A 12,625-nucleotide genomic window follows, 5' to 3' on the forward strand; every position below is an offset into this window, starting at 1 on the left:
ATATATGTATATATATATAAAATATATTATTTATATATATAATATATATATATATATATATAAATTATACAGATATATATATATATATATAACTTCTAAAAATATATAATTAGCTAAAAAGTAGAAAGATAGAAAAAGTAAAAGGATATAGAACTACTTTTAGCTAACGCATCTTCGAAGAACGTAAATCAACATTTTCCTCGCGTGCGAAATTTCCCTGCGAATTTACTTCCGAGATTCAAACGGGAATACAATCGATACAATGGGGGGTTTCACGCGGGTTCTCAAATCGTTCCTGTGTGTGCGAAATTCTCCAAGCATCAACATCCATTGCATACATTTTATATTCGTGTTAAAACGAGATGAGAGAATATCGTGCTTACCTCTGCCATCCACGACGATGTTCCTCTCGCGAGTTCGATAAGAGGCAGCTTTCGTCACTCGAGTTCACGTCGACAATCGCCGACGACAGAGAGAGAGAGAGAGAGAGAGCGGTTGATTGTCGCGCTGGACCAAACTGGTCGGACCACAATCGCGGTACCGTTTCGCCGATGTAATCCAGGACTTAACTCATCCTCCGATCGCGATTAACGCGAAATTAATATCCGCGCGTTAGCGCGCACAATCGCAAGCAAAACAAAACGCCGCAATTCACGAGCACAACGTGATCTTCGCGACGCGCGAAATATAAACGAGGATAAGTCACTGGACTAGCTGTCGCACACTGTCACCGGACACCGACAGCGAATGAACGCGCGTTTCAAAAATTCCGATATCGCACATCGAGCGTCATGATCGCTGACGATCGATCGCCGATCGTTCGCGATCGGCTCTCGGATCTCTCGGTCCTCTTCCCGTTTCTCTTTTAATTTTGACAAACGGGAGACTCGACCGCGCTGAAAATCGTCCGTCCCCAGACACCCAGTCAGCCGCGGTCGACAGTCGGCGTACACTGAAACGGCCGCGCGGCGAGCCACGCGACTCCGACTCCGAAAGCGAGGCCGCGCAAGATGGCCGCCCGCGCCGGCGAGCGTGCGCTCGCATTGGTCGGCCGCAGCTTGTCAGGTGCGCGACGCGCGTTATCGCTCGCTCGCGCTCGGTGCGATCGCTGACAATCGCGACGATAAGGGAGCTCGGCTGCGATTCCTCGGTGCTCCGGCACAAGGATGCAATTGACGTCGAATGATACGAACGATTGTCGTCGCGAGGGGAGCGGCTCGCCGACCTGTCAGCTGCACGGAGAAAATCTCCTTTTAAAATTTACCCTGAAAATTTTGCCAATCGTGGGACAACATAGTATTTCGACAAATTTTTACTGTGCACTACAATAAATTTGTTGTAGTATATATTTAAAAAATAGTGAAAATCATATATGAAATTCGTCGAAATAGGTACTATGTTGTTCTACGATTAACACGATTTTTAAGGTAAATTTTAAAATAACTATATAGCACTACAAACGCGCGCTTCGCGCGCGCTATTTAACGCTTCTTATTATAATTTACAATCAACCTCAATACACACAATTTTCAAAATGCAAAAAAAACTGTCAAAATGACACAGCCGCTTACACGAAGTAAGCGGAGCGAGACAACCAATTCAGCATCGCGGAAAGGCGACAACAAATAATTTCAAGAAATGCGACTTTACATGCAAACTTTTTTAGATAGGATAGGAAATTCTCTCCGTGTGGATATATATGTGACCCGCGTATTATACAACTTCAGACTTTTCACGTTTGCGGAGTGTTTAAGCGCATAAATAAAAAATCGAATTAAATCACACTCACGTCAAACCCACTTATTAATATTATTATCAAGTATAGTATTTTAATAAAAAATCAGATAACTTTTTGACAACAGCAAGTATAAAAAGTTTATCTAATGATACACATGCGCAAATCATTCATATTAAACTTAACAATAAGACAAAAATGCTTCGCTACTGTTAACAGTTTTTTGTTCAATTATTATCAAACATATATATGTATATACATTTATTTAGCTACTTATTTTGCAAATTAATAACATAATTAGTCAAAAATCTTTAATATACACATAAAAAACGCTTTATATCAAAAAGATAGTATAACTACACGGAGAGAATTTTCTTTTAAAATTTACCCTGAAACATGTTAATTGTGAGACAATATAGTATTTAGGTAAATTTTACTGTGCACTACAATAAATTTTACTGCGAAATCTTATTGTAGTGCACAGTAAAATTTGCCTAAATACTATATTGTTTCATAATTAACATGATTTGCAGGGTAAATTTAAAAAAAAATTCTCTCCGTGTAATTATAAAATATTTAATTTCTTCAGCACTAATGTGTTACTATAAGGCGACTTACGCGACTATATAATGATATAATATAATAAAAAAATCGAAAGCAGAAAGACACTCGACGCGTTGTCTACATCCTTGTATATCGCGGAATTTGTAGCCGCGTGCGGCTTTATTGATAATTACGCACCGTCCGGCAACACTTTCCGCCGTCAACTCTACTTTTTCATCCGGCGGATGAAAATCATCCCCCTCGACGAATGCAGAAATTGGAAATCCCGTTTCAGCCGCGAGCAATTAACGATCCCCCCGGCGCGGCGACGGATCGAAGGCGTCCCCCGGGGCGTTCGACCCTGCGAGGAATGCAAGGTAACTGCAAATTTCCGGTAGACTAGATTCTAAGCGGGAATGGGCGTACACTTCGTTCGAACTCATTCCGCCCGTCCTTCTCGCTCCGGCAATAACCTCGGGGCGCCGTTCGCTTCCGATGCTCGACTCCGCGGCTCTCTTCCCTTTTTTACCTCGTCGCCCTGATCGCAATTGCGCCGCCGCCGTCTTTGCGCGGTATCATCCTCGCCCGTCGGGCTTCCTTTGCGTGCGTAAACCAGTTATCGTCTCTCTCGGATCTTGTCATTCCGCATGTCTTAAGATCGACGCGTGTAAGGGCGGTGTCGAAATTATTCCGTTACACGCGCGGAGATCTCGAGTCCTTGATATTTTAATTAATTAATTTAAACTTGATTTAGGCATTATTTTCAGATTTCAATAGATTAAATAGATTGTCCTCCCCCCCCCCTCCTCTCCCCTTCGTTACCATATATACAGGTAATACCTACAGCCCTTTTTCCCGGGGAGAGGTAAATTCAATTAACTTTAGGAATATAAATGCGCGTATAAATCATTGTGCAGTTTTACTTTATAAAGTTTAAGCGAGAGCTTCCGCAAATATAGCGGGAATTTAATAATTTTCTCGACAACTCAAGGGACGTCAATCTTTCTGATATCACTATCCCCTTCGTGTGGAGAAAAGAATTGACTTGGTGCTCATCATTGCTACCTGTTTCTGCAACAGGTGTGCCAGGATCGTTAAGCGGATTGCAAAAGAGCGACGATTCGCGGTATGCGAGAATTACGAAGCGCGCGCTTATGCACACGCGAGCATTTACGAGTGCATCCCGCGGCCATGCACCTATACATTCTAACACGCGGCTATTAGGCGCGCGCGGTCGGACGGATGCTGAAAATCGCAAATATATCACGATTCTGTCATTACATGCTGCTCTAAACCGCTGATTTACCGCAAATAGCCGCGTGGCATAATCAAATGCGTACGTCGATTCGCGCGAGAAGTTGCGTCATGATTCTGCCGCATTACCTTTAAACTAAAGGAAAGGAAAGGCTGCAATCATTGAAGTGATACGATTATACACTTCCACGATCCTTACAATTCCAATCATTTTCATCAAATTGTTAACAGAGACTGACTGACAGAAGATTGATTCATGCAGTTAGGAAGTAGAAATAGGTGTACACTATCCATATTTTTTATTCTAATTAATTACATTCATACACGTTCATTAATTTTATTCTAATTAATATTTGAAATATGTATGTATCTATATTACTATTCTTGTGTCTTCAGTCTTTCTGATTTTGCTAGACTAGGTACACATAATATTACGACTTCCGATCGCCCGTAAAAAAAATTTATATATAATTAAAAATAAATATACACATATTAGATATTAATTATATACAAAATATGCTCATATATGTTTTTTTCTTCTTCATATTTCTGTTTATTTCTCTGTTTATATGTATAGAAAAAATAATTTTGATATTATTTTTTAAATTATTTACAAAGAGTAAAATTTGATCACATACAATATTTTAAGTGTAATTATATATTAATTTGTATATAGATTTGTATATACGTTATTATACAAGGTGGTCTATTTATAAAAATATAAATATTTCAAAAAATATAAAAGATACGGAAAATTGTTTTAGACAAAAATTATACGGTCTAAAGGGAAACAAATATTGATTAATTTTCAAAACAAATTTTTTGAAGTCATATGAAATCATTGCTTTTTTTAAAATAGAAAGAGTTCTATAATTTTTTTACATAAATATGAATTTTCTAATTATTTTGCATATAAAAGTATTAACGTAAAGTTATCGAAAAATCAACACTTCACGAGATATTTTATACTTTGTCATAGCATTTCGACATAAAGTATGAAATATCTCGTAAACTATTGATTTCTTGAATTGTACTTTAATACTTTTATGTACAGAATAATGAGATGAATTAATTGATTTAAAGAAACTACATAGTTATATTTTAAAATAAATATATATTATAGTTGCATATTACAAAGTGCATTTTTTTAGATGTTTTTCAATTCTTATTATTTTCCCTGTATAATACATATAATATACGAACAGAGTAGATAATTAATATAAAAAAGGAATACATATATATTTCATATATATATTTCATATATTATATATGTATATATTTTCATTCAAAGCCGAAAGGCAAGAATTATGATTAAACTAACTACATATTTATATTATTTGGAGTTGTAACGAAGGAGGGAAGGGGCGAAGGGGGGTGATTTATTAAATACAAGTAAGCATCAGTACTCATTAAATTATTTAAGCGTGATGATACGGTTCTGTTTCAATCAAATGCTGCGTTAAATTCGATAATAACGGCTTGCAGTTCGTTGAAGCTAGAGTATGTAAAATCATATAGTTATATTTAAATATTAACTGACACCTATATTTTGCTCGTCTTTGGCCTCTTATCCTGACTATTGTTTACAATACGAGCCGGTAATTTATTCAGTTAAATTTATAGATATTTATATATTAAATCGTTTTTTTTTTTGAGAAATTTTATATTTTTCAAGATAATTAAAGCTTTCTTTAAATAAAATAAAAACTCGATTTTAGAGAATACATTTGATTTTACTTAAAGTATATAGTTTGAAATGATGCGCACTGATTTCTATTTGTATCTCTATTTAACTTGCATTAATGAAAATAATGTAGCTGACGTGTACACAAAAATTTGCGTAGCAAGAATAATGGAAACTATGGGCAGTATTGTAAACGTTACTTTAACATGCGTCAGGATAAATGTAACGGCGATACGAAAATCGACCAAAAAGAATGTACAGCTCGCAAAAACATTGTTGCACGGATGATTTCCATGTTGTCAGTTTTTTTCTTCGATCTGCCCCTTTTTCCTTCATTTTCCGGCCACTCGACAAAGTGTCTCCGGTATGGCTTTATTTTCGCGAGGTTTTGCAGTTTTTCGATTCGCTTCACTTTCAACTAATCATGTCGTAAGTCCGCTTTTACAAAAAAAAAGTTATAAAAGATGCATGCAGGAAAATATAACGACAGACTGGTCAGTGGTATAAAAATATTTGAATAATAGATTAATATTTGCAATATTTTAGTTTATAATTCTAATTAAACCTTCACTATGGCTGCATCTATTTAATCTGCTAAATATGTATTTGCATGTATACTGTTTTTAAATAATTCTTCAATTAATTAAGGTATTAAAACAATTCAATTAATTTCTGTATTATAATAGAGACATGTCTATATACATACATATATACATATATGAAAAGAATTGAAAGCAATGCAATAAATACGTAAGATTACCATATATATGAAAAATTAAAACAATTGAGAGATGCATGATTTTCATTTTAATTCATATACATCGAAGATTAATGTCCAATTAAAGAGGTTAAAGTTTTAATACGTGTTGTAGGTACAAGTGAACTTGCGGGATTTCTAGAATATCTTCCAGCATGAAATTTCCTTCGACATTATTCAAAAATCTAAAGTTATCTAAGCGGAATTTCGCACAGAATCAGCACGGCAGCGGAAAGAGCTGGGAATTCACTTTGAAAGAATTAGCGTTCAATTTGTCGGGATACAACAAATATGGGCTTTACACTCACGACATTTTAATACCTTTTGACGATCCCATTGTAGTCGAGGCATTGCATCGACTACCAGAGGAAGTACTGGATGCCAGGAATTTCAGGTAACGTGAATTTAATGTGAATTTCCAATAATGAAAAGAGCAAAAAAAATTGTATCAATATCCACTATAAAAAATATAAACATATAAGAAAAGAAAATTTAAAACATGAACATATTTTTTATATATGATATATTATAAATACATGAAAAAATAAAAATTTTCTAATTTTTTCCAATACTTTGTAAAAAATAACTACACTACGGCCAAATATCTCCACTTTAATAGACAAGATTCAGTTGTAGACTTCGTCAGTTTTTAATTACATTATTCGTGTTTTCAAATGACTGACTGCTGAATAAAATTTCACCGAGCACGGTGCTTTGCAGTTACACGTAGATCATTTTTTAATTAATAACGCACATGTAATTATATGCCGGACAAGAAGGACGCAGCGCGTCGCGCCGCGCTACAAAGAATTGCCAAGACGTCTCTTTCATTAAGTGCTAAATTCGCTTAACGAGGTCTCTTAATTTGAGACTCCGTTAGACGGCGATAGCGTTTCTACGAGCAACTTACAATATAGCGCGCAATAGGGTCGTCCTACTTTTGGCGTTTTTCTACGGTCGGTCTTGGAGGTCTTTACCGTTTGCGAATTAACGAGGGCGATCCTCGTGCTCTTTTTTTGCATTACAAGCCTCGGGAATATTCTGCGACACAGTTGATTTTTCTGTTATGCCACTCAGGCACTTCTCGAACGAAGGCACGTAACAGTTTTGCATGCTTTGCAGGATCATACGCGCGTCGCAGCTGAGTTTCCTGAAAATATATCTACCGAGGAAGAAATGGGTCACGTACGAGCAGGATAAAGAGTATCGATACCTCACTCCATATATAGAGGAGATCCAAGCTGAGGAAGCTGAGATAGACAAATTTGATTATGATTAAAGATAGAGATTGATCGGCTATAGTGGAGTAAAATAAGAAATAATTTCTGCGATCCTATTTCTCTATGTACAAATATTATTGAATTAAATGATTTTTACATGAAATGCTGTTATATGTCAATTTTGTGTGGTTTTTGTAAAGGAAACTTAATTAATAATGAAGTAAAAAATGTAATTTTCCATACATTATTTAAAAAATTTTAAACAATAAAAGTGCAGTTAAAAAAGCTATTATTTAAATGGTACAATGCATTGATGTACAGGTGTTGAAGTTCTTTGAACGAAATATTAGAAATAAAATATTTTGTCAAATGAATTTACATTGGAGAGATGAACTTAAAATAAAGTATTTCATGTTGTGGTATGCCAAAATTTATTCACACATTTTTCTGTTTCTTAAGCGTTTTAGTTGTGTTACTTGCCAATTTCACCTCAATTATCACTTCAGGTCTAAAGGTAGTAGTTAGGAGTTGGAAGTTGCTGTTCCAACCTGGAAGTGTAGTGCTAGTTGTTGGAAGTGCAACTTCGGGATTCATGAACTAAACAGACATGAAAGGTCACCCGGTTGACTGATTTTCAAACATCGAACGCAACAGTTAACTGCTCTGTAATAGTTTGCTTACATTGTGGTATATTTTCTCGATCATGGTTTTCGAAATAATAGAATCTGAATATAATATATAATCTCTAAATTTATTACTCTAAAAACAAGCTATTATAGTGTAATGTAATTGTGTATTTTTAAAAAATAAGATAAAATAAATTTATATGTGGATTTTTATTAAATCCTTTTTCTTATTTTAAAGTTAAATAAACTTAAAATTTTTATTTTTTTTATTAGTTAATTTTTTAAATGTAATTAATGTATAATAATAATGTTTATGCAATATGCAAGTTTATCTAATATTAAATATTTTATTTCAGTTATAACAAATAAATACTATTTTAATTTTAATTGGTGTCAATTTTATGATTATACATTTATAATTAGAACCATTATTACAATAGGTGAAAGTGAAATTGATATATTTTTAAAAGAAAAAAGCTATAATATCAAAAGATCGAATTGATCGATGTCGAAAACATATCTAATGCAATATGCAATTTATTGCCCGATAAATTTATAGCGCATCACATTTTGTTCCCCCATCTGGATGCACATATTATATCGAGAAACGCATAATCCACGGATTTGTTTACGCAAAATTTACGATGAATGAAAAGGAAAACCTGACTTTGCTTTGCATGGCATAATAAATCGCCGTGTGTCGTGTATACTTGCTGCAGCTACTGATTTTTGCACTTTTAGACATTTTATAAGTCGGGAAATTTGTTGTTTCGCACGAAGCAGTAAACGATGTTACTTCGATAATAAACTCATTGTTGATAAAGTTATTTTTAATTCTTTACATTGCACATTTATCTTTAGTACAAATTTCTTTTTAATTTGTTATTATATTTTATTCATGTTTTTCTTACATATAGAATTTTCCATTTTGATGAAAGAGAGAGAGAGAGAGAGAGAGAGAGAGAGAGAGAGAGAGAGAGGAAGAAACAATTTTTTCTAATTAATTAAAAACACTCTGGATATTTACTGTACTATCAAAAATTCATATTCTTTTAAATTTGCGTAGATTTTCACTTATTTACATTGCTGATATAATTTCTTTCTTAATAATTCCTTGAGGAGTTTGCTCAGAATCTAAATAAGTCTACCCTATCTGTTCGATCTCTTTTTTACAGGAAATATCTTCTCGGGGCATGTCGATCTTCTCGTAGCGAAACTTTTCTTATTTCTGGTTGACAGAAGTTTCGCAATTTTCCATAATTTTTTTTCCTTGCAAGGGCCACGGAAGCGAACCCTTGATATCCGAGTCCATTTAACGTTCGATCGAGTGTTGGCGAATTACTGGCTACAGCGACGCGGCGGTCGCGAGCGTCGCGGCGCTGGCTGGCGGGCGGCGTTTAGGGTTTCCCGTGAGGAAAGAGTTAATCGTAGTAACGCACGACTGGCGTCGACTTTACGAGTTAAAGCGAGGTCGTAAAAAGTTCGTCGCCGTGGTTCCCGCACTCTTATCCCGAGTTAGCCAATACTTGGTAGTTCGCGTTCTGAATTCTTTATGATTTCGCGAGCCTCGCGCGGAAATGCCTCACGAATGAGAACGCGAAAACGCGTTTACGTTTGTCGCCGAAAAGTACAGTATTCACGGCGCGCGTTTTCTCACAAATGGCCTTGCATAAATTGAAAAGTTGCATCCAGTGTCTATGCCATCACACGATTCTTTTATCTTGCACTTCGAAATTACGAGCAATTAAACGAATAAAAATAAATTCGTCGTCATCTAATTTTTTTTACGATTTACCTGTATATGAGATTTGTGATTCGTTAAATTTCGAAATTTATTTAAAAATTAACGTATGCATTTCCGTAAGCACAATTATTATTATATATTATACCATCGTTTGTAATTATTTTCTAAGAAATTTTGCTTCGGTTAAAGCAACGCATAGTAACTGAAGTAAGTAAACAATAACAAGTTTGGACAGTTTGGTTATGGTTAAATCGTCGATAGGACAGAATAAGCTGAAAATGAATTTTGTAATAATTTTCAAATTAGTCCATAGATTACCGCTCTCAGAGGGAAAGAATTCCGTGAAATAAAGTGCCACTCTGTTCGCGCTCTCTATTTTATCCTCTTCTTTTTCTCTTTCCCTACGCAAGATTATGCGAATATGAGTAGTAATTGTCTGGAGTATCGAGAGAGAGAGAGAGATAGAGATAGAGAGAGAGAGAGAGAGAATTCGCTTATTCAGCCAGAAACAACGCGGAACGATGTTAATTCTCTGGTCCCTTGGACACTTAACACGCGCCACGCTTTCAACGACCGGAACTTCACTAAGGCGTCTCTCTTGTGAGAGCGCGCGCGGCGCTCATTCGATAACTCGATAGCTCTAACGACGACGCTTCGGATAATCGCACTGACAACGTTCGCTTCAATTGCGTCCGCTTCATTTGATTCGCCTCTTTGTCCGGCTCGCGTTAAGCGCAAGGCGTGTCAAATTAAGGCGGTTATCGATTCTCTCAAATATTTCGGCTAAGTAACTTTACGTTTCTTGGACGTAGAGATTAGGAAGATCAAAAGGAGAAAGATAAAGGATTTAGTGGACGCTTGAAGACCATTGTAAGATTGTAACAGTTGTTTATCTTCTTATAAGAAAAGTAATAGTTGTTAAATTAAGAGAGGGGAAAAATATTAATAACAGGGCGTCAAGAATTGGTACAAACGGGAAAAGGAAATGAATCCATGAAAAAATAAATTAAAAATATAGAATAATATTTTTTTAATACAAAGTTTTGTTTTCTGAAAAAACGAGATCTCGTATAAAAAAATTTTTATTCTACATTTTTTATTTATTTTTTCATATAAAATCATCCTTTTTCTATTTGTATTTCCAATTCCGAAACAACATTAAATACATAATGGAATAGATATAATAGAATATATTTATCAAGGAAATAATGAAAAAATATTAAAAAAATTTATAATAAAAATATGATTGATATAGTTAGACAATTTGAAGTCTTTTTTTGTTTTCAATTAAGAAATGTCAAACTGAAAAAAATTCAGTAATTTATAATAAATTAGAACTAAATTATATTAAATTAAATTTTAGTAAATTTTAGTAATTTTGCAGTAAAATGATATTTTTTAAGGTATATTATTTTAATATTTTTGGTAACATTTATTTTACGATAGAATTCTGGTAAAATTCATTACCAGCAAAGACATGTTATGCTGAAAATTAAGAACTTACGACATACGAGAAATGAGATACTCGATATATAATAAATTTTTCATCTTGTCTGTGGTCGAGTAACATTATCGAGTTCCTGCCATTACGCAGAAACTTCGGCTTTGTTATAGCATAAGATAATAGTCGGCCATTTTAAGCTTGTTCGTGAAGTTCGGACCTCATCGTCCTCGTCCGAACTTGTCATCCAAACTTTCGCTAAGAAACTGTCCCTCTGGACATTGCGAGAGATATAGAATAGTATAGAGGTATTAGCGAATCACACAGTGATTATACGACAAAGCGTAATGCGTGCGAAATATTCTAAAATAAATAACATCTATCATTACATTTCACGTTTTATACGGATTATTCTCTGGTTACCAAGTTTTTACAAATACTTTTATGCACACGTTTTATACAGATTATTCTTTGGTCCTTCGGCTTTTACAAACACGATTGTAGTATAACAATTTGGCAAAATGGTGAAGTAAAAATATAAAAAGCTTCTGTCAGCTTTTTATTACTTTTATGCAATTGAAGATCAACCTCCCCGGAGAATGTTTTACATTTGTATGAGGCGATGCGTATTTTATAAAATTCTTCAGACGAAGTACATTTTATGCGGGTTGGAATTATGAAACATCTGATTAGAGTTTCCATCATCTGACGTGTGCGAAGAAATACTGTATCTATTTCTTTTTTTCCACCAACGGAGATGACTGCTTAGGGAATTGCGCGACTGGGGGAGCATTTTAATTTTATCCACGTTGAAGAGAAGGGATCTGTACATTATCCAGTCGCGTTCTTCTAAGTAAATAAGCCTCGCTTATTTATTTCGAATTGTTTTATATCACTCTTGTTAAATCCCACTGGAAACATAACGCAAAGAGCGGATTATAATCCGAGATACCTATTTTATTAATTCATAAAACTGTGCGGGCAAAAGAATTATATATATACAGAAGAAAAAAAATTCTAATTCTAAAATCAATCTACAAAATAAGATCGACTAATAATAAATGATAGCTATTGCAACTTAACAAAATAACGAAATGTAAGTCTCAAATTTTTAACTACTCTGTTAGTTTACAAAAATATATTGTTACATAAAAAAAAATCAGAGAAGTGTAACACTTTCTCTACACTGAGAAAAAAAATTGATTGTACGAACTAAATTTGTATAATTGTTCGATCCAATAGTTAATTCAACAATTCTTTAGTTGCACAAAGAAAGGTATTGTTCATTTATGTCAACTATTAAAATTTTTAAATTAAGAGTCAACTAAACCAACTCAATTAAATTATTTTGTTCGAAGTACTAGTAGTATTTATTTCTGTTTGCATGCTATTTAGTTATCCAAGTAATATATGTATTTGTTTAAATTCCAAGTATCGAACTGACTAAATGCTAATGGGAATAATAAATAGTGTGTATTTTTAATAGAACGGTTGAGTTAAATTTTTGTTGAAACAAAATAGTTTAGTTAAAAAATAGTATTTTGTTTATAATAGTAACAAATTATTTTGTGTCATCGTAGTAACGTTTAGTCGAACGTATCGAGATCGGAAGAGCACACGT

The 12,625-nt window shown here is 34.2% G+C and overlaps 2 protein-coding genes across 3 annotated transcripts in view; one reads left to right on the forward strand and one right to left on the reverse strand.

Annotated features, from left to right (window-relative positions):
* The window catches only part of LOC105451824 (inactive ubiquitin carboxyl-terminal hydrolase 54-like), a 52,985-nt gene extending 52,037 nt beyond the window's left edge, over positions 1–948 (reverse strand). For both annotated transcript variants that reach the window (XM_011692518.1, XM_011692517.1), the window contains exon 1: positions 384–948. The gene's annotated coding sequence lies outside the window, so the exon portion shown is untranslated. The remainder of the gene's footprint in view (positions 1–383) is intronic.
* Positions 949–6,008: 5,060 nt separating this feature from the next.
* LOC105451828 (cytochrome b-c1 complex subunit 7-like) lies at positions 6,009–7,341 on the forward strand. Its single transcript, XM_011692520.1, has 2 exons — positions 6,009–6,367; positions 7,096–7,341. Exons 1-2 carry the CDS (start codon positions 6,129–6,131, stop codon positions 7,250–7,252), a joined length of 396 nt encoding a protein of 131 aa, XP_011690822.1. The 5' UTR covers positions 6,009–6,128; the 3' UTR covers positions 7,253–7,341.
* The last annotated feature ends 5,284 nt before the right edge of the window (positions 7,342–12,625 follow it).

This window comes from Wasmannia auropunctata, unplaced genomic scaffold (assembly GCF_000956235.1).
Source record: "Wasmannia auropunctata unplaced genomic scaffold, wasmannia.A_1.0 LD336043.1, whole genome shotgun sequence".
NCBI classification, from domain to species: domain Eukaryota; kingdom Metazoa; phylum Arthropoda; class Insecta; order Hymenoptera; family Formicidae; genus Wasmannia; species Wasmannia auropunctata.

What these genes read in the sequence shown, in the direction of transcription:
- LOC105451828 (XM_011692520.1), top strand. Translation starts at nt 6,129, where the DNA reads ATGAAATTTCCTTCGACATTATTCAAAAATCTAAAGTTATCTAAGCGG. An exon ending in CTGGATGCCAGGAATTTCAG is followed by an intron (nt 6,368 to 7,095) that starts GTAACGTGAATT and finishes CATGCTTTGCAG; the next exon opens with GATCATACGCGCGTCGCAGC.